General features: G+C 38.6%; 1 protein-coding gene across 1 annotated transcript; it reads right to left on the reverse strand.

Moving 5' to 3' along the window:
* Nucleotides 1-1,210: 1,210 nt before the first annotated feature.
* LOC108455410 (uncharacterized) lies at nucleotides 1,211-3,058 on the reverse strand. The gene is made up of 3 exons (XM_017753967.1): nucleotides 2,050-3,058; nucleotides 1,683-1,942; nucleotides 1,211-1,579 (listed from the first exon to the last, which is right to left on the reverse strand). Exons 1-3 carry the CDS (start codon nucleotides 3,056-3,058, stop codon nucleotides 1,211-1,213), a joined length of 1,638 nt encoding a protein of 545 aa, XP_017609456.1.
* Between the last annotated feature and the right edge of the window lie 18,991 nt (nucleotides 3,059-22,049).

The raw sequence follows: 22,049 nt of genomic DNA on the forward strand, positions 1-22,049 counted from the left end.
GGAAATTATCTTTTAGGCTAGCTTTATTCAAATCTCTGTAGTCTACACACATTCGTACTTTTCCATCCTTTTTAGGGACAGGGACTATGTTGGCTACCCATTCTGAGTATTTCACCACCTTTAGAAATTTGATGTCAAACACTTTCTAACCTCTTCTTTTATTTTTAACAAGATGTCGGGCCTCATCCTTCGGAGTTTTTGCTGAACTGGCTTACATTCTTCCTTTATGAGGAGTCGATGCACCATGATATCAGTGTTTAACCCGGGCATATCTTGGTATGACCATGCGAAGACATCTTTGAATTCTTGAAGTAATTCAATAAGGTCTCTCTTTATCTCCACAGTGATACAAGTTACGATCTTCACCTCTTGTTCCTTTCCTAAGCTCACAATTTCTATTGCTTATTTGTGAGGTAGGATTTGTTTCTCGTCTTGCTCTACCATCCTCAACAAATTAAGAGATAGGTCACAACCTCGGTCATCTTCGAAATCCTGAGAATCCTCCATACACATATCTCGCTCAAAAAGAGACTCTGAGTCATTAGCAGTGTCGCTCGTATCATTGATATCTGGAGACCTATTATGAGGATGAAGGAAGATACAAAGAACCAAAAAAATCTAAGAATACTTATTTGTATGGTATGATCATGAATGAAGAACAAAAGAATATTTGGAAGAATGTCCAAAGGACAAAAGAATCAAAGAGCAATTATTTGTATAATATGATTATGAATGAAATGGAAAGAATAAAAGAATATTTGATCAAAATGATAACAAATGTGTATTTTATTGAAATAATGTTTTTGAACATAAGCCTATTTCTCAAAAGATTCTTATTACTCCTAGGCCTAAAGCAATAAGTGTGTTCTGGACATTACTCTAAGTTAGCTCTAAAAACTATAGGAATCTCTTCTGCAGTCCAGTTGTCCAGAACACTTCCAGGTATGTAGGGGAAAATGCTGGACAAATTTCCTTCTCCAGCTTCCTCTTCAGATATTGTGTTGACGCTTAAGTTTCTCAACATTTCTTCCATGGTTTCCTTTCTTGGCGTGCCCCGCTCAAGATGAATGATCTTTTTGGATAGAAAAGTTTTCGACATATGGGGGAACATAATTGGTTCCTATTTGATTTCCTCCCCATTCAACTGTGTTTTCCTTCTCTCTTGCTTCTTTTCTAGTTCCTTCTTTCTTTGTCTCACGTCTGGCTTAAATCATAAGCCTAAGCGGTCTTGTTTGTCCTTCAATATCAGTGCCTCAACCCTTCCTTGGAGGTGTCTCTCGAGTCCTCTTTTTGGTAAGGCCCCTTTCCTAATAGTTAGCTGCAAGCCCATTCTTGTAGTCTTGGATATCTTAGGCATTGGGATCCTATTCCCTTCAGTGATAAATGTTGCATTCATAAATTTCAAAGATCGAAAGGAGCATTTGGTTGCTTCATCGTTTGCCTCAAGATATGGAATGTCACTGGTCACTGCTGCGATGATGTCCTCCTCAGCATTTATCGTCACCAGCCGACCTTCTGTACCAATTTCAACTTTTGGTGGAGTGATGAAGGCACTGCCCCTACAGAATGTATCCAGGGCCTCCCCAACAAAAAATTGTATGAAGGCTTAATATCCATCATCAGGAAGTCCACCTCATATGTATTTGGGTGATCAGAAGAGGTATTTCAATTTTGCCCATTACCCTTCTCTCTGTGCCATCGAACGTCTTCACTATATTTTGACAGGCTTTCATATGAGAGCTATCCACGGGCAACCTGTTCAATGTGGATAATGGTAGGACATTCAGAGTCGATCCATTGTCAATCAATACCACCAGTAGTGTATACCCTTTATAGCAGGTGGTGATGTGTAGAGCCTTAGTTGATCCCATGCCACCGGGTAGTATTTCATCATCATTGAAGAAGATGAAGTTATCAGTGCTTATGTTGCTAACCAAGCGATCTAGTTTGTTGAAAAAATATCGTTAGCATCATAAGTTTCGTTTAAGATTTTCATCAGTGAGCTGCGATGAACCTCCGAGCTTAGGAGTAAGGCTAGCACCAAGATACGAGCTGGTTGTTTACGCAACTGCTCTACGACACTGTACTCGCTATGCTTTAGAAACTTTAGAAATTTTTTTGCCTCCTCTTCATTTACCGGCTTGTTAACAGGGGGTTCAGGTCTGGTTGTTCTTTTCTTCTTCTGTTTGACCATTATGGCTTTTCCTTTTGCAGGTTTTGCTTTCTTACTTTCTGAATCGTACCACCTTCTGTTACGCGTATATGAATCCACACCTTGGTCCTCTTTTGAAGCGTTAGCTAGGTTCTCCTTTCTCGAGATCGTCACATTACAGTAATAATTCCATGGAACCCTCTTGCTGTCTTTATAGAAAAAGACTATAGGTTTTTGGATTATGACTTTTGGTGGCATTCGTGCTCCCGCTTCATTATTTTTAAGTCTTGAAAAAATAACTACTTGGTAATTGACTTTTTGGATCTGCGTCATCGATTCCCCTTCTAACGCGCATATATTTCCCTCTTTGGGGCTTTTGACCTCTTCGTAAAACTTCATTTCTTTGTTGTTTATCCTATCTTGCACTATGGCCCTGAACTCTCCACACTCTTGGATTTCATGCCCCGCTTCATTGTGGAACTCACAGTAGTTCCTCTTTTCCTCAGATTCTTCTTTTGAATCCAATACGATCGATCCTCTCTTAACCATCTCCTTCCATACCCACTTCAATGGGGTTTTGACTTCTACAACCTCCTGTTTCACCCTCTTCCTCCCGCCTTCGTTTATCCCGTTTACCCCTTGGTCAATGTGGTTGGGTAACGGGTTTTCTGCTACATTTGGTGTGGAAGAGTCATCAAACTTTACAAACCCTATTTTAATAAATCTTTCAATTAACTTTTTGAACACAGTACAATTTTCAATGGAATGCCCAGTGATTCCAGCGTGGTATTCACACTGAGCATTTGCGTCATACCATTTGGGATATAGGGGTTGCATTGACTTTAAATAAAAGAGAGACACTACATGCGCATTGAATAGGTTCTGATACATCTCCCTATACGTCATGGGTATAGGTGTGAACTATAGTCTTTCTGTGTTCGTCCTCGTATTGGATTCTTGTCTCGAGGTGCTCTGGTGGTTGACAGTTACCGTCTTTGATTGGTTTACAGTGAGTGACTTGGAATGACCTTTGTTTTATGTACTCATGTTGTTCACCTTATTCTCTCTTTTCCTTGGGGCTAACCTCTTGGTACTATCCCCTGCCTCTATTTTGCCGCTCCTTATCATGTTCTCGATCATTTCATCAGTCATCACTATGTCTGAGAAGCTTTTAGTGGCACCCCCCAACATATGAGTGATGAATGGAGCCTTTAAGATTTTAATGAATAGCATGGTGGTCTCTCTAGGAGAGGTAGCTGAGCTTGTATAGCAACCTCCCTCCATCTTTAGGCATATTGTCAGAAGCTCTTCTTTGATTTCTTTTCCATATTCTGCAAGGTGATCCTATCCAAGGTCATGTCCGTCATGTGACTATACTGTTTCATGAAAGCTTGAGCAAGGTCCTTTCATAAGCTAATCTTGGTACGGCTCAATTGGTTGTACCATTTAGATGCTACCCCAACTAGACTGTCCTCGAAGTAGTTAATCAATAGTTGATCATTGTTGATGTACCTCGTCATTCATCTACAAAACATGGTAATATGAGCCTCAGAGCAGTTAGTTTCATTATACTTTTCAAACTTAGGAGTTTTGAACTTGGAGGGAAGCACTAGGTCCAGAACCAAGCTTAAATCTTTAGCATCGATCCCACAGTGAGAGTCAGCACTCTCCATTGCTCTGAACTTCTTCTCTAACCACCTACATCGATCTTCCAATTGTTTTGGGAGCTTCATTCTCGCTCTTTCTGCTTTCATCATGTCATCTAGATCAGGGATGATGGGATTAGTTGGGTTATCCCCTAGATTAGAGCCTGAGCCTGTTTGATAGTTAACTGGCAGTGAAGCACTGGCCTGAAATTGTTGGGGCCTGATTATAACGGATGGCCTTCACGTACACACCTCGGCTTGTGTCTATGTGTTTTTCAGGGTAAAACCGAGAGGGTAAAGATGATCTTCATTTTCATCTCCAGTATTGACCATAGGGTCTTTTCCTTTCTCTTGTCCACCAGTCAGCAGTTGTGTTAGCTGATTCATCATGTTCCTTTGTGACTCCAGCATTTGATCCCTCATATCCTGCTGGATTTTAGCAAATTGCTTTTGCATTTATGCTTGCATCTGTTCTTCCATCTCCTTCCGCATTTGTTCTAACCTTTTTAGTCTTTTATCCATTACTTTAGTCTTTCTTTGTGTACCGTAAGGATGTGTACTTAGTAGATTTTTGTCGGTTTCTAGATTACTGAAACAATTTTTTAATTAATTAGGATCTTTTGGTAGACTTTAATGTATATGATGTAATGCAAATGCATGAAATGAATGCAAAAAGGCGTCGATTCTGATTCAATCCTATTTAGAAAACTTTACTAGAAAACAAAGTTCTTTACATAAAATGAGTTACAAATAAGGTTTTGCCTTAATGCTCAAAGTTTTAATTTTCTTAAGCAGTAAACCTAGTGCCTGCCCCTGGTCTGACTCAAACTCATACTTCACATTCAACACATCTGTTTGAACTGCTAAAGTCTATAGATGGTTAGCCACCTCTCGAACCTGGGCCACAGATTCGCCCATAATGTAGTCTCTATCCCTAACTTGACTCTGAGATCGATGCAGTTGTCATTATAACACTCATTACTTGTTTCAAGGATCTCAACCTGGAGCTCACTGTTTTGCAATGCAATCTCTAGTTTTTCGACTTTCTTTTTCAGTTTTTTAATCTCATCCAAGCTCGCCTTCAGTTTCATTACAGAATTACGGCTACGATGCTGATGAAGTGATTTTTCTAGTTCTGCTATTCTGGCTTTTAATCCGATCTTCTCATTTTAGGTTTCCGACAGACTCTTTTCTAAGGCTTCTTTTCGACCCTGAGCGTCTTGATATTTTCTTTCCCATTGATCGGGTTTGGCCTTCTCTTTTTGGATCTCGTGTCGCCATTGTTCAGATGTTTTTCCCAACCCAGCAATCGCAATTTCTTATAACCCGTTTTGAGGCTATCCAAATCTTCCTCGATTTTATTCTTTCCTTTTCTCCATTTCTCAATCTCTAATTTTTGAACATCGATATCTAGCCTCAGATGCATCTTCTCCTCTTCTAATTGTTCTATCTTCTTTTTGAGCTTTGGATTCTTTCTCTCAAAGTCCTACTTTACGATTTCTAACTCGGATGGGACCACTTGTAGATATTCTTCCATCGACTGCGCGCCCTCTTGATTTGGCTCAGGAATATTATCGTTGATCATTTTACTAAACCATCCATTGTATTCAGGTGTCGTCATTGAACCAACAACCAATCTCTTCATCCAACGGGTCTACTTACCTTTATTTTATAATTGTCCCGCTTATATGAGAACTCACATTGAGCTAGTCTGTGTGTCACTGGTATAAACTGCCTTGATTTGTACTGCCTTAATAGAACAAAGGGGCATATCCAACGGCTCCCCAAATTCCAAGCAAAAGTACCTAATCAAAACTTCCACAGCGATAAAGGATCTCGTCGAGGACCATCCAAAGGGCTCTCCATTCAACATCCTCCTCTTTGAGATTTTGAAGAATTACCATCCACCTTTCCTCTGATATGTTGTCCCTCCTTTGCGTAGCTGCTTCCTCCTTTAATGTAGAATAATTCTCAGAGAAGACTTGGTAAGAGACTTTGTCCACCTTCCAGAAATGACCATGAAACCATACCAATAATAACTGTACGCATCCAATAAATCTTCCTTCACCTGCCCTCCGACACATGTTCAAAGATCTGAATGTCTAGGCTAGAATTGCAGGTACAGGTGTATCCTTTTATCAAGTTGATCAAATAAATCAGCGACTGCTTCATCTATATGCCTTAAAGCTTTAGAAAAGATTACCAAGCCATAAATACTCAAGGTGAATATGCCAACTTTCTTTTTTACACTCGGATGTGCTAGGACCAAGTCCCTCAAACTCACCCAAGAACTGCATTTACCATCCCCTTTTTGCTAAATTCGGACCATAACCCACTGTTCACTCATCCCGATAATATTCATTAATTTCTTCATAAAAGTTGGGACATTAGTGGCCTTAGAGTAAGCTTTGCTGACTTGAATCTTTGGATAGTGAAGCAAGGTGGTATATTCTTCCACAGTGGGCACCAAGTCCACCTTCCCGAAAGTGAAATAGCTATAGACAGGGTTCCAAAACTAAGCCATAGCCCGAAACAAATGCTTGTCCACCTTGATGTTGAGCAAATAAGGTAGATAGCCATAATTATGGTAGAACAACTGCTTAGTCTCATCATTCCAATGGGCCCATATATCTCTCAATTCTTGAAGCTCATTTTGTGTCAAACTAATATGGGTGAAGTCCCACAACTCAGATGTATACCCCTCAGCTAGACTATCCCTTTTCTCTAATTGTAATTTCTCTGACCATATACAAACAGCTGCATTATCCTCCACTTTATCAAGAAATTCATTCTCCATGGCAAGTCTTCTAACTTAGTAACCGAACACGAATCGACACCTCTTTAAATATGCAATGTTATGCAATTACATCCAAAACAAAACACAACAAGTCAGTATCATATACAAATGATAAAATTCAAAACAAACAAAAAATAGTTAAACACCTATCTGGGTAACCGCTAAGGTTCAGGATAGCTCTACCTAGGGTCGGTTCTTAGGGTTAACTATATGCAGTTCAGTTCTAAAGAAAGGGTACCTAAACCAGTAGATTGACCTCAATCCTCACCCATTATAGGCTCATATGGATCTAGTTCAGTTCAGGGGAATACATTTCCCTATGGCCATGAGGAGAAGAAAATCTCACGAAGACATAGGTACGGATGTATCCCAGAAGTAGTCCACTAGTCGATGCAGAGGTGAAAACCTCATGAAGGCATAGTTTCTCATCCCACTTAAAAAGGTGTAACCACAACGGTCATGCAATGCAATGCAAGATTATTCTACGAGACTCAAACCACAACAATCATAAGGATCACTAACAAATGCAACAAAAGAATCATGATTTTTCAAATCAAATTTTCCATTTTTGACAAAAAGACAATAATCAAGTTTACGGCCTGACTCTCTTATTTATCCCCAGTGGAGTCGCCAACCTGTGAAAACCATTTTTTTATTTTGAAAAAACGGGGATCGACTTTAAAAAGAAATAAGGAGTCACCACCAATCCCTTTTATTTAGGTGTGATCGGATCACCTATAAAACATTTTATTTTATTAAAATATTGATTTTGGCCTACGAAATTCAAGAAAATAGGTTCGGGAGTCGGTTACGTGTGAGGAAGGACTAGCACCCTCGTAGTGCCCAAAATTGGTACCTTATTGATTAATTAATGTCCTAATGTCGAAAATTTGAAAATAATTTAAAATACAATTCCTTTAAAAAATGTTTGGGTAACTAGAATTGGATATTAAGATTCTCTTGTTCTGAAGGAATAAAATATCATCTCAGCATGTTAGGATACAACATTTCAAACCCTCGATACCAAGATCATCTCATGACTTCCAAAATTCATGCATTGAAAATTTAAAAGGATATTTGGTTATTTGGTCAATGGAAAATCGAAACCCAGCACGTTAGGGCATAATTTCTCGAATTTCTAAACACAAAATATTGTATTGTTTTGAGAAACATTCAAATAAGAGATTATAAAACCGACTCAAAATATATTTGTTTGGTTTACTTAAGGATAAAAGACAATCGATATGGGCAAAAGTTGGAATTGTAATCATGATGCAATAACAAGAAATAAAAGCATAATTGCAAGCATGGAAGAAAAATACATGGATAAAAGGTTATACAAATGATTAACAATAATATGAAAATACAAAGGAACAAATTAGGGTACATACAATGCCGATAATCTCACATCATACACTATTCCAAAACTAATATTAATAATCAAAGATTAATGAAATTTTAAAATATAACAAATAAAAAATAAAGCAAATTAAAATAAATAAAATATGGCAAGCTTTCAAATGATGATGAATAAAGTTAAAATGAATAATGTGAAAGAATGAAATTTGAAATCAACAATATACAAAACAATAAATTATATGTATAACAATTTTGAAATAGGTAAGACATATAAAAGTTTAAAATAAATTATAAAAAATAAAAATGAAAATAAATAATATGTAAAATAGTAGCATATAAATGAATTTTAAAATAAGTATTATGTAAGAAGAAATTTAAAGTAAGTAATATACAAAACAATATATATATATATCAATCTAAAATAAATAATATACATAAAATAAAAATAGTTTAATATAAACAATGTATATAAAAATAATAATGTATAAGAGTGTTTAAAAGAAACCTTATATAAATCTTTAAAAACAAAGAATATACATAAAAGAAAAATTTAAAATAAATAAATTATATAATAAAACAAATCAAAAATACAAAAGAAAATATAAAATAACAACTAAAACAATGTAAAATTAGTAAAGTAGTTCAAAATGATATGTTAAAACAATTTCTAGCAAATGAATAATGAATAAATTGCAATGAATAAAAAAATTACATAAACTTAAATTAAAAAAAAACTCAATTGAAATAAAAACAAAATAAAAAGGATAATCCATAAATAAATAAATCATTAAAACAGAATTAGGGATTAAAACACAATGCGCGGAAAAGAATGGGGATTAAAAACGCAATTATCCCAAGTTCCTAAACGCAATGTTTAAACACGTACTAAATTAAAGTAGCGCACAAATCTCGGGGAAACATTAAAAAATGAAGAAAATATAAATATGACCCAATCGAATGATAGAGCAAGATGGAGGGACTAATCGCACAAATAGCCCATTAGAAAAAACACGCGGATCTCCTTTTGGGTTGGCTCGGGTCAGGACGCAGGTGAAGGGCCATGAAACGACGCCGTATTAATAATCTGACCCTAGGCACCAAACGGTGCTGTTTTACCCCTTATAAAAAAACTAAGTTTTTTTTTTTAATTTCATTTTCACATTCTCTTTCGAAAAAATATAAGGGAGAAACTGTAACACCCGTGCACTCCGAGTCCAATTCGAGTCGAACACAAAGTGCACACAGACTTAACTTAATTGTTTCACGGTCAGTAAAAAAATTTTCCAGACTAGTGGTTCTTGAATCTTTGTCGCCTTAAAAATCATATCTTGAGTTTTAAAGCTCGAAAATCGGTTTCAGAATTTTCCCCGAAACTAGACTCATAAGTCCATCAACATAAATTTTTTCTAGAATTTTTGGTTGGGCCAATTAGTCTGATTTATTAGTTAAAGTCTCACGAGAACTTTAATAGCTCTTAACATATAACTCATATGACCGTTTCGTTTCTTCCATATGAAAGTAGATTCATCAAGGTTCATTTACATAATTTATTCACTATTTAATACCATTCCTACTATTTTTAGTGATTTTTCACATCCACATCACTTCTTCTTTGTCAAGATCCGCCTTTAAGGTAGGCTTTACCTATTTCATGATTTCCATGATTCAATTGGCCCTTTTGCATAAATAGCACAAAGTGTGATCATGATTAACCATTCAATGGCTAATCGTTTCAAAACCATTCCATACCTCATAATGATCAACATACAAATGATTATAGTACTATGCTAAGCATTATATAAGCCATTTTCGCATGGCTATCCAAGTTTACACAAAACCGAAAGGTACATGACCTACAACAAAGGATAGTCCTATACATGCCATTTCAAAGTTCAACCAAAATTGTACCAAAATGGGGCTTTGATAGTGTGGATGACTTCGACATCAATGATCCCGAATCCGATAGCTAACGAGCAAAATCTATAAAGCAGAGAGCCAAAGCAGCGGGTAAGCATTTTAATGCTTAGTAAGTCTCAAGTAATGAAATCAGCTTTGACTAAAGTATTACGTTTACATGACTAAATGAATCACTTTATTAATACACATTCTCATAATCATACTCACTTCACATTACCGACCCTTATGTTTATACACAAAAGAACAACTCACCAAAGGCGGTAGCTCGTTTATCAACTAAGCGAATTCTTACTTGTAAGGACTCAACTAATTCAAGCACATACGAACATACCTCATTGCTGGAATTTTCACAAGTGTATAAACTGAAATTTTACAGCAAGATTGCTCATTTCGAATCACGTACCTTGAGTTTAACGGATATAACCACAAGCACAATTGCCTTGGTCTTAACCGGATTTGGTAACTTGCACAATTGCCTTGGTCTTAGCCGGATATAACAACTTCATACGAATGCCTTGGTCTTAGCCGAGATATAATCACTAGCATAAATGCCTTCGGGACTTAGCAGGATATCATTCAAATGCTCATGTACACATATATCAATAATCACGACACATCCATATTTCATTTTCGTTACTAAGGCTCAAACACAAAATATTTATCAAACCTTTACAATTTCGGCTCAATAGCCACACACAAGGAGCATGATTTCAATATAATTCAAGTAGGGTCATTACTCAAGACTTACCTCGGATGTTGTCGAACGATTTCGACTGACTATTCAATCACTTTTTCCTTTCCCTTATCCAACGGTGGTCCTCTAAGCTCTTGAGCTAATTCACAAATTTAACTTATTAAAATCGTATTATGATAGCTTATGGCGAATATGACAAGGAAACTTAAATGGTCCTATGGCCTTGGCCATCCTTTAGCTCAAATACTCAATGGTCATGCACAATTTTAATCACAACAAGCAATTCAATACAATTTATTCAAACATCAAAGTGAAGCTCAAGGTACTTAGCCCTTATACACATTAGACATTAGAGTCACATGTGTACGAAATCACGAATCGAATTCAACACATTAGTTAGTACTCTCCTTAGCGAAATTTCCAAGCCAAGAATAGGCACCAATATGCTTGCCTCTAACCGAATGCATGCACACCAACCCCCTTCATGTGGCGAATATGCATGTCCATGTTGAGGCCAATTATGCACTTAATACCACACAAAAACAGCATACATTTTACTAACTAACGATTACATATTGTAGCTCAATACACATCTCTCATGTACTTCATAACCGAAACATCATTACAAGCAAATATATACCTTGAAATAGTATATATGTCATGCCAATACATCATGTGCAAACATATATACATATAGGTGCAAGGGTAGAATCATAAGGATGACTATGACTATCTCATATATTTTCATTATGGCGAATGCTCCTTCTACCCTATTTACCTTCACAAAGCATGAACTCCATCATCCAACTTACAAGCTTACAATGTCATGAAGTTTAACCTCATGGTATCTATCAAACTCTCACTCAAAAGTGTTAAAAAGAATATTCAATAATCATCAATCCACCATTACATGCACCATTACAAAGCTTCACTTTTAGCATGCAAATGATATCAACACAACCTCACCTTAGCCGAATATCATCTCCATGACATAGTAAGGATTTGAACCATGGCTAGTTAGAACTCAAGCTAACTACAAAAACATACATGAATCTCATGGCAAAACATCAAACTTACCTTAATCTAGGTACAAGTATGGCCAAACCTCCTCCTAAACCTCTTCCAAACCAACATGAAACAAGAATTCCTTCCTTCTTCCTTAGAATTTTCAGCCCAAAGGAAATGAAAATGATGAACAAAATTCTTCTTTCTTTCTCCACAACTCACGGCAATGGGCATGCATGAGACCATTTTTTTCTTTTTTTCCATTTCTTTATTACCCATGCTCATTAATTTATTTTTTCACCCATGATGCACAAACAAAACATGTCTATGACATGTTTTGCCCATATTCTTTGTCATGGCCGGCCATCACTTGTAAAAGAGGGATATTTGACATGCAAGACCATTGTTTTGCATGCATGCTTTAATTAGTCATCACACATTTCCCTATCCTACTTTCAAAGTTTACTACTAGGTCCTTTCTAGTGAAATTCACATTTATAACTCTAAATTAAAGCATCAAGAATGTCACACATGAGTTAACACATATTATAGGCATCAAAATAAATATCAAATTATTTTTATGCCTCGATTTTGTGGTCCCGAAACCACATTCCGACTAGGGTCATTTTAAGTCTGTCACAACTCTCCCCCACTTAAGAAATGTTCGTCCCCGAAAATCTTACCGGTAAATAGATTTGGATATCGCTCTTTCATAGAGTTCTCGGGTTCCCAAGTAGCTTCTTCTATCCCGTGTTTGAGCCATAACACTTTCACTAACGGAACCCTTTTGTTTCGCAACTCTTTCACTTCACGAGCTAGGATACGAATCAGTTCTTCTTCATAACTCATATCGGCTTGAATTTCAACCTCTGATGGACTAATTACGTGCGACGGATCAGATCTATAGCGTCGAAGCATTGAAACATGGAAGACGTTGTGAATCTTTTCGAGTTCAAGGGCAAAATCAAGCGATCATAATCGGGCCAACTCATTTAGAGATTTCAATGCGGCCCAATGAATCTGGCTCAACTTGCCCTTACGGCCAAATCGAGTATCTTTTCCAAGGCGAAACTTTAAGAAACACTTTATCTCCCACGATACTCAATGTCCTTTCGTTTCAAATCCGCGTCACGATTTACGACGATCGTGGCGCTTTCGGACTTTCACGGATTACCTTTACCTTCATTCAGCATCTTTAATTAAATCCACTCCGAAAATTTTGTGTTCACCGAGCTCGGTCCAAAACAATGGTGTACGGCATTTACGCCCGTACAAGGCCTCGTAAGGCACCATCTTAATACTTGATTGAAAACTATTGTTGTAAGCGAATTCAATCAAAGGTAAATACCGTTCCCATGCACCACTGAACTCGAGGATGCAACATCTCAACATATCCTCAAGTATGTGAATTATCCGCTCGGATTGACCATCGGTTTGGGGGTGAAAGGCGGTGCTGAAATGCAACTTGGTACCCAAAGCTTCTTGCAATTTCTTCCAAAATCGCGAGGTGAACCTCGGATCTCTATCCGACACAAGCAATCGATACCCGTGTAATCTCACAATCTGAGAAACGTACAATTCAGCTAGTTTATCCAATGAAAAATCCATACGCACGGGGATAAAGTGAGCCGACTTAGTCAGTCTATCAACAACAACCCAAATTGCATCCTTCTTGCTAGCTGACAATGGCAGTCCGGACACAAAGTCCATTGTGACTCGATCCCATTTCCACTCGGGTATCGTGATCGGCTGTAGTAACCCTGAAGGCACCTGATGTTCCGCTTTCACTTGTTGACATATTAAACATCTCGAAACAAAGTCGGAGATGTCTCGTTTCATACTATGCCACCAAAACCGACGTTTCAAATCATTGTACATCTTCGTACTCCCCGGGTGGATTGCCATTCGGCTACAATGGGCTTCATTCAGAATTATCGAAATAAGTTCCAAATTCTTTGGAACACACAGACGACTTCTGAACCTCAAACAATCGTCATCATCAATTTGAAACTCTGATTCCTTGTTCGGAACACATTCAGCCCGTTTTACAATCAACTCATCGTCAACTTTCTGAGCTTCACGAATTTGATGAGTCAATAATGGTTTGGCCTTTAATTCGGCTACTAACACATTGTCGGGTAGAATAGACAACTGTACATTCATAGCTCGTAAAGTAAATAGTGATTTTCAGCTTAAGGCGTCCGCAACCACATTAGCCTTTCCCGGGTGATAATTAATGACAAGCTCATAATCTTTTACCAACTCGAGCCAACGTCTTTGTCGCAGATTTAAGTCTCTTTGAGTCATCAAATATTTGAGACTTTTGTGATCCGAATACACATGGCACTTCTCACCAAATAAGTAATGTCGCCATATCTTTAAGGCGAATACGATGGGAGCCAATTCGAGATCATGGGTCGAATAATTTTTCTCATGTGGCTTTAATTGTCTCGACGCATAGGCCACAACTCGACCTTCTTGCATCAATACGCAACCTAACCCAAGTAGGGAGGCGTCACTATAGATGACAAACTCTTTGCCGATTCAAAATTTGTACTAATCTTTGGAGCTTAGTCAAATGAGTTTTCAATTGGTCGAAACTTTTACGACACTTTTCCGTCCATTCAAACTTGACATCTTTACGAAGCGGTTTCGTCATGGGTGTGGCTATCATCGAGAATCCTTTTACAAACCGTCGGTAATGTAAGCAAGTCCCAAAAAGCTCGAACCTCGGTAATATTTCTCGGAGGCTTCCGGTTAAGTATGGCTAAAATTTTACTCGGTCGACTCGAATACCCGATCGCAGATACCACATGACCCAAGAAGCTAACCTCTCTTAACGAACTCACACTTCTTTGAACTTAGCGTATAGCGCTTATCCGTAAAATTTGCAACACTAATCTCGGGTGCTTCGCATGTTCGGTCTCATCTCTGAATAGACCAAGATGTCGTCAATTAACACAACTACTGAACTGATCCAAATACGGTGCGAAGATCCGATTCATCAAATCCATAAATACCGAAGGGCATTAGTGAGCCAAAGCGGCATCACTAAGAACTCGTAGTGACCATATCTCGCTCAAGGCGGTTTAGGTATATTCGAATCTCGGATTCATGGCGATAATAGCCCGATCTCAAATCTATTTTGAGAACACCGAGGCTCCTTCAGTTGATCGAACAAATCATCGATCTGTGATAGCGGATATTTGTTCTTTATTGTCACTTTATTAAGGCGACGACGATCGATGCACAACCTCATGGTTCCGTCCTTCTTTTCACAAACAACACTGGTGCACCCCAAGGTGAAAAACTTCGAAGCGAGCAAAACCTCTATCCACCAACTCTTGCAACTGAGCTTTCAACTCCTTCAATTCCGTTGGTACCATACGATACGGAGTTATCGAAATCAGTGTGGTCCCAGGTATAAGCTCAATACCAAACTCTACCTCCCGAACAGGGGGCAAACCCGGTAATTCTTCGGGAAAAACATCCGGGTATTCACAAACCACCGGCACAGATTCGGGTTTTGTTTCTAACTCCTTGTCATCAAGTACATACGCAAGGTATGTTTCGCACCCTTTTCTTACATATTTTTGGGCCAACATTGATGATATTACAGCTGGCACCCCCTTCAAGTCCGTAGACTCAACTCGGATCATCTCGTTATTTGTGCACCTCAAATCAATAGTATTGCTTTTGCAATTCACAACCGCATCATGCACGGTCAACCAATCCAACCCAAGAATAACATCAAATTCATCGAACAGCAAAAGCATCAAGTCCGCCGGAAAACAGGAACCTCGAATTACTAGGGACATTTCTTACACACTTTGTCGACCAACGACGTCACGACCCAAGGATTTGACACCGAATTACGAACTCGATGAGACTCAATAGGTAAAGTCTTCTTTGGATGCTAAGGTTTCGCATATATAAGAGTGAGTAGAACCAGGTCAATTAAAGCAATCACATTAGTATCAAAGAGAGTGAAAGTGCGGTAATAACATCTAGCGAGGAAGCATCCTCACGTGCACGTATGGCATAAGCCCTAGCAGGGCGCGAGCCTCGGATCTGGTCGTAGCATCTCTAGATCCTCTCGACCACCACAAGCATTGCCCGTATTTCTAGATGGTCTACCACGGCGGTGGTAGCACCCGCTTCCCACTCGATCTACATTTTGTTGAGACAACCTTGGGCAATCTTTAATGAAGTGGTCAAGCTGCTCCGCACTTATAACAGAGGCGGTCACAGAATCTACAACTTCGGAATGCCATTTGCCACAATCGGCACTCCACTCTCTCTCGACGATCATTTCCACCACTGGCGATCGAAGTGACTCGTGTGGTCACAGGGGGTCGGTCGCGATCTCGTCTAAAAAAGGCCGAAGTGTCTCTAAATCGGTCTAAGCCATCTCTAAATTTCTTTGATGATCGTGGGAAGGGCTTCCCGAAGACCTCTTCTGAAACTCTCTTGCTCCCACTTCACTTTTCTTTTCTCCATCTTGAGCTCCTCGGCTTTGCACGCTTGCTCGACAAGAGCCACAAACTCTCGGATTTCCAAAATGCCAACATACGACTTTATATCATCATTGGTCCATCTTGAGCGTTTACACATCACGACACGAAGAAATGCATTCAAAGCGTCTGGCTAAGCCTCACAAATTTTTCGTTCATAGTCGATGGCACCGACATGGAACCTTGTTTAAGTTCAAGAAATTCCTTCCGTTTTGATCCATAAATCTCGGTGATATACTTTTTTGAAACTTCGGTTTGGAAAAACTCCCAAGTTACTTGCTCTCGGGCACTGTGAAGTCGAGTACACCACCAATAGTAGGCGAGAATCACGTAGCAAGGAGATAGTACACTTTAGGCATTCATCGGTGTACAAGATAGCACATCGAGTACACGGATAGTGTTGTCCAACCAAAATTCAGCTTGCTCGCATCGTCGCTATCCGTAGCTTTAAATTCAGTAGCCCCATGTTTTCGGATTACATCAGCTGGGGCTTATTCGACCTTATTTGGTCGATTCTAGGAGGCATTGTAGGTGTGGGGTTGTATTAGTCGGGAATGGAGGTTGTGGAGCAGTAGTGTTAGTTCGAATGTATTGGTTGAACCAATCATTCATCACGCTATAGAAAGCTTGCCTAGCCTCATCATTCGGATTGCTAGCAATAGGTTGAGAGTCCGCCGGCGCTGTCCCTTGTGTGGGAGCAGGTGCCACACTCTCCACATCATCAGCTATCGTTCGGTTGGGATCGGGATCCATTACTATAAATAAACACAAATTCAAATGTCAGAAATCACAACACTATCAAATAATCACATAAAATGGCATGTATAGCTAGACCCAAACGCATTACGGTAGTCCTAGAATCGACTAAACCGTAGCTCTGATACCAATAAAATTGTAACACCCCGTACCCGAATCCGTTACTGGAGTCGAACACAAGGTGCACACAGACTTAATTGTTTGACAGTCCATAAAAAAATTTTCCAGACTAGCTGGTTACTGCTTCACTGTCGCGTTAAAAATCATATCTTGAGTTTTAAAGCTCGAAAATCAGTTTCGTAAATTTTCACTGAAACTAGACTCATAATTCCATCAACATAAATTTTTTCTAGAATTTTTGGTTGGGCCAATTAGTACAGTTTATTAGTTAAAGTCTCCCCTAATCCAGGGTTCGACTACACTGACCTTCACGTATTACGAATTGGATATCTCCCTGTACAGGGCTTCAATACTGATACCGTTTGTTTCCATAGAAACTAGACTCAGAGAGGAATCTATAAATATATGGCATGACTCCTAATTATCTCTGGTCGATTTCCAATGAATTTCCAAAGTCAGAATAGGGGATCCAGAAACCGTTCTGGCCCTGTTTCACTAGAACTTTAATAGCTCTTAACATATAACTCATATGACCGTTTCGTTTCTTCCATATGAAAGTAGATTCATCAAGGTTCATTTACATAATTTATTCACTATTTAATACCATTCCTACTATTTTTAGTGATTTTTCACATCGACATCACTGCTGCTGTCAGCATCTGCCTTTAAGGTAGGCTTTACCTATTTCATGATTTCCATGATTCAATTGGCCCTTTTTGCATATATAGCACAAAGTGTGATCATGATTAACCATTCCAATGGCTAATCGTTTCAAAACCATTCCATACCTCATAATGATCAACATACAAACGATTATAGTACTATGCTAAAAACGTATATAAGCCATTTTCGCATGGTTATCCAAGTTTACACAAAACCGAAAGGTACATGACCTACAACAAAAGGGTAGTCCTATACATGCCATTTCAAAGTTCAACCAAAATTGTACCAAAATGGGGGCTTTGATAGTGTGGATGACTTCGACTTCAATGATCCCGAATCGATAGCTAACGAGCAAAATCTATAAAGCAGAGAGCCAAAACAGCGGGGTAAGCATTTTAATGCTTAGTAAGTCTCAAGTAATGAAATCAGCTTTGACTAAAGTATTACGTTTACATGACTAAATGAATCACTTTATTAATACACATTCTCATAATCATACTCACTTCACATTACCGACCCTTATGTTTATACACAAAAGAACAACTCAGCCAAAGGCCGGTAGCTCGTTTATCAACTAAGCGAATTCTTACTTGTAAGGACTCAACTAATTCAAGCACATACGAACATACCTCATTGCTGGAATTTTCACAAGTGTATAAACTGAAATTTTTACAGCAAGATTGCTCATTTCCGAATTCACGTACCTTCGGGATTTAACCGGATATAACCACAAGCACAATTGCCTTCGGGTCTCAACCCGGATTTGGTAACTTGCACAATTGCTTTCGGGTCTTAGCCCGAATGCCTTCGGGTCTTAGCCCGGATATAATCACTAGCATAAATGCCTTCGGGACTTAGCCCATATATCATTCAAATGCTCATGTACACATATATCAATAATCACGACACATCCATATTTCATTTTCGTTACTAAGGCTCAAACACAAAATATTTATCAAACCTTTACAATTTCGGCTCAATAGCCACACACAAGGAGCATGATTTCAATATAATTCAAGTAGGGTCATTACTCGAAGACTTACCTCGGATGTTGTCGAACGATTTCGACGGCTATTCGATCACTTTTTCCTTTCCCTTATCCAACGGTGGTCTTCTAAGCTCTTGAGCTAATTCACACAAATTTAACTTATTAAAATCGTATTATGATAGCTTATGGCCGAATATGACAAGGAAACTTAAATGGTCCTATGGCCTTGGCCATCCTTTAGCTCAAATACTCAATGGTCATGCACAATTTTTAATCACAACAAGAAATTCAATACAATTTATTCAAACATCAAAGTGAAGCTCAAGGTACTTAGCCCTTATACACATTAGACATTAGAGTCACATGTGTACGAAATCACGAATCGAATTCAACACATTAGTTAGTACTCTCCTTAGCCGAAATTTCCAAGCCAAGAATAGGCATCAATATGCTTGCCTCTAACCGAATGCATGCACACCAACCCCCCCTTCATGTGGCCGAATATGCATGTCCATGTTGAGGCCAATTATGCACATAATACCACACAAAACAGCATACATTTTACTAACTAACGCATTACATATTGTAGCTCAATACACATCTCTCATGTACTTCATAACAGAAACATCATCACAAGCAAATATATACCTTGAAATAGTATATATGTCATGCCAATACATCATGTGCAAACATATATACATATAGGGGCAAGGGTAGAATCATAAGGATGACTATGACTATCTCATATATTTTCATTATGGCGAATGCTCCTTCTACCCCATTTACCTTCACAAAGCATGAACTTCATCATCCAACTTACAAGCTTACAATGTCATGAAGTTTAACCTCATGGTATCTATCAAACTCTCACTCAAAAGTGTTAAAAAGAATATTCAATAATCATCAATCCACCATCACATGCACCATTACAAAGCTTCACTTTTAGCATGCAAATGATATCAACACAACCTCACCTTAGCCGAATATCATCTCCATGACATAGTAAGGATTTGAACCATGGCTAGTTAGAACTCAAGCTAACTACAAAAACATACATGAATCTCATGGCAAAACATCAAACTTACCTTAATCTAGGTACAAGTATGGCCAAACCTCCTCCTAAACCTCTTCCAAACCAACATGAAACAAGAATTCCTTCCTTCTTCCTTAGAATTTTCAGCCCAAAGGAAATGAAAAATGATGAACAAAAATTCTTCTTTCTTTCTCCACAACTCACGGCAATGGGCATGCATGAGACCATTTTTTTTCTTTTTTCCATTTCTTTATTACCCATGCTCATTAATTTATTTTTTTCACCCATGATGCACCAACAAAACATGTCTATGACATGTTTTGCCCATATTCTTTGTCATGGCGGCCATCACTTGTAAAGAGGATATTTGACATGCAAGACCATTGTTTTGCATGCATGCTTTAATTAGTCATCACACATTTCCTATCCTACTTTCAAAGTTTACTACTAGGTCCTTTCTAGTGAAATTCACATTTATAACTCTAAATTAAAGCATCAAGAATGTCACACATGAGTTAACACATATTATAGGCATCAAAATAAATATCAAATTATTTTTATGCCTCGGTTTTGTGGTCCCGAAACCACATTCTAACTAGGGTCGTTTTAAGGCTGTCACAACTCTCCCCCACTTAAGAAATTTTAGTCCCCGAAAATCTTACCGGTAAATAGATTTGGATATCGCTCTTTCATAGAGTTCTCGGGTTCCCAAGTAGCTTCTTCTATCCCGTGTTTGAGCCATAACACTTTCACTAGTGGAACCCTTTTGTTTCGCAACTCTTTCACTTCACGAGCTAGGATACGAATCGGTTCTTCTTCATAACTCATATCGGCTTGAATTTCAACCTCTGATGGACTAATTACGTGCGACGGATCAGATCTATAGCGTCGAAGCATTGAAACATGGAAGACGTTGTGAATCTTTTCGAGTTCGGGGCAAAATCAAGCGATCGCGAATCGGGCCAACTCGTTCAGAGATTTCAGACGCCCAATGAATCTCGGCTCAACTTGCCCTTACGGCCAAATCGAGTATCTTTTTCCAAAGCGAAACTTTAAGAAACACTTTATCTCCCACGATACTCAATGTCCTTTCGTTTCAAATCCGCATACGATTTACGACGATCTGTGGCGCCTTGGACTTTTACGGATTACCTTTACCTTACGCTCAGCATCTTTAATTAAATCCACTCGAAAATTTTGTTTTCACCGAGCTCGGTCCAAAACAATGGTGTACGACATTTATGCCCGTACAAGGCCTCGTAAAGGCGCCATCTTAATACTTGATTGAAAACTATTGTTGTGGCGAATTGGTCAAAGGTAAATACCGTTCCCATGCACCATCGAACTCGAGGATGCAACATCTCAACATATCCTCAAGTATCTGAATTATCCGCTCGGATTGACCATCGGTTTGGGGGTGAAAGGTGGTGCTGAAATGCAACTTGGTACCCAAAGCTTCTTGCAATTTCTTCCAAAATCGCGAGGTGAACCTCGGATCTCTATCCGACACAACAGAAATCGGTACCCCGTGTAATCTCACAATCTGAGAAACATACAATTCAGCTAGTTTATCCAATGAAAAATCCGTACGCACGGGGATAAAGTGAGCCGACTTAATCAGTCTATCAACAACAACCCAAATCGCATCCTTCTTGCTCGCTGACAATGGCAGTCCGGACACAAAGTCCATTGTGACTCGATCCCATTTCCACTCGGGTATCGTGATCGGTGAAGTAACCACAAGGCACACGATGTTCGCTTTCACTTGTTGACATATTAAACATCTCGAAACAAAGTCGGAGATGTCTCGTTTCATACCATGCCACCAAAACCGACGTTTCAAACCATTGTACATCTTCGTACTCCCCGGGTGGATTGCCATTCGGCTACAATGGGCTTCATTCAGAATTATCGAAATAAGTTCTAAATTCTTTGGAACACACAGACGACTTCTGAACCTCAAACAATCGTCATCATCAATTTGAAACTCTGATTCCTTGTTCAGAACACATTCAGCCCGTTTTACAATCAACTCATCGTCAACTTTCTGAGCTTCACGAATTTGATGAGTCAATAATGGTTTGGCCTTTAATTGGCTACTAACACATTGTCGGGTAGAATAGACAAGTGTACATTCATAGCTAAGTAAAATGCAGTGATTTTCGCTTAAGGCATCCGCAACCACATTAGCCTTTCCGGGTGATAATTAATGACAAGCTCATAATCTTTTAACAACTTGAGCCAACGTCTTTGTCATGATTTAAGTCTCTTTGAGTCATCAAATATTTGAGACTTTTGTGATCCGAATACACATGGCACTTCTCACCAAATAAGTAATGTCGCCATATCTTTAAAGGCGAATCGATGGGAGCCAATTCGAGATCATGGGTGGGATAATTTTCTCA

The sequence above is a fragment of the Gossypium arboreum genome, chromosome 9 (genome assembly GCF_025698485.1).
Source record: "Gossypium arboreum isolate Shixiya-1 chromosome 9, ASM2569848v2, whole genome shotgun sequence".
NCBI lineage: Eukaryota > Viridiplantae > Streptophyta > Magnoliopsida > Malvales > Malvaceae > Gossypium > Gossypium arboreum.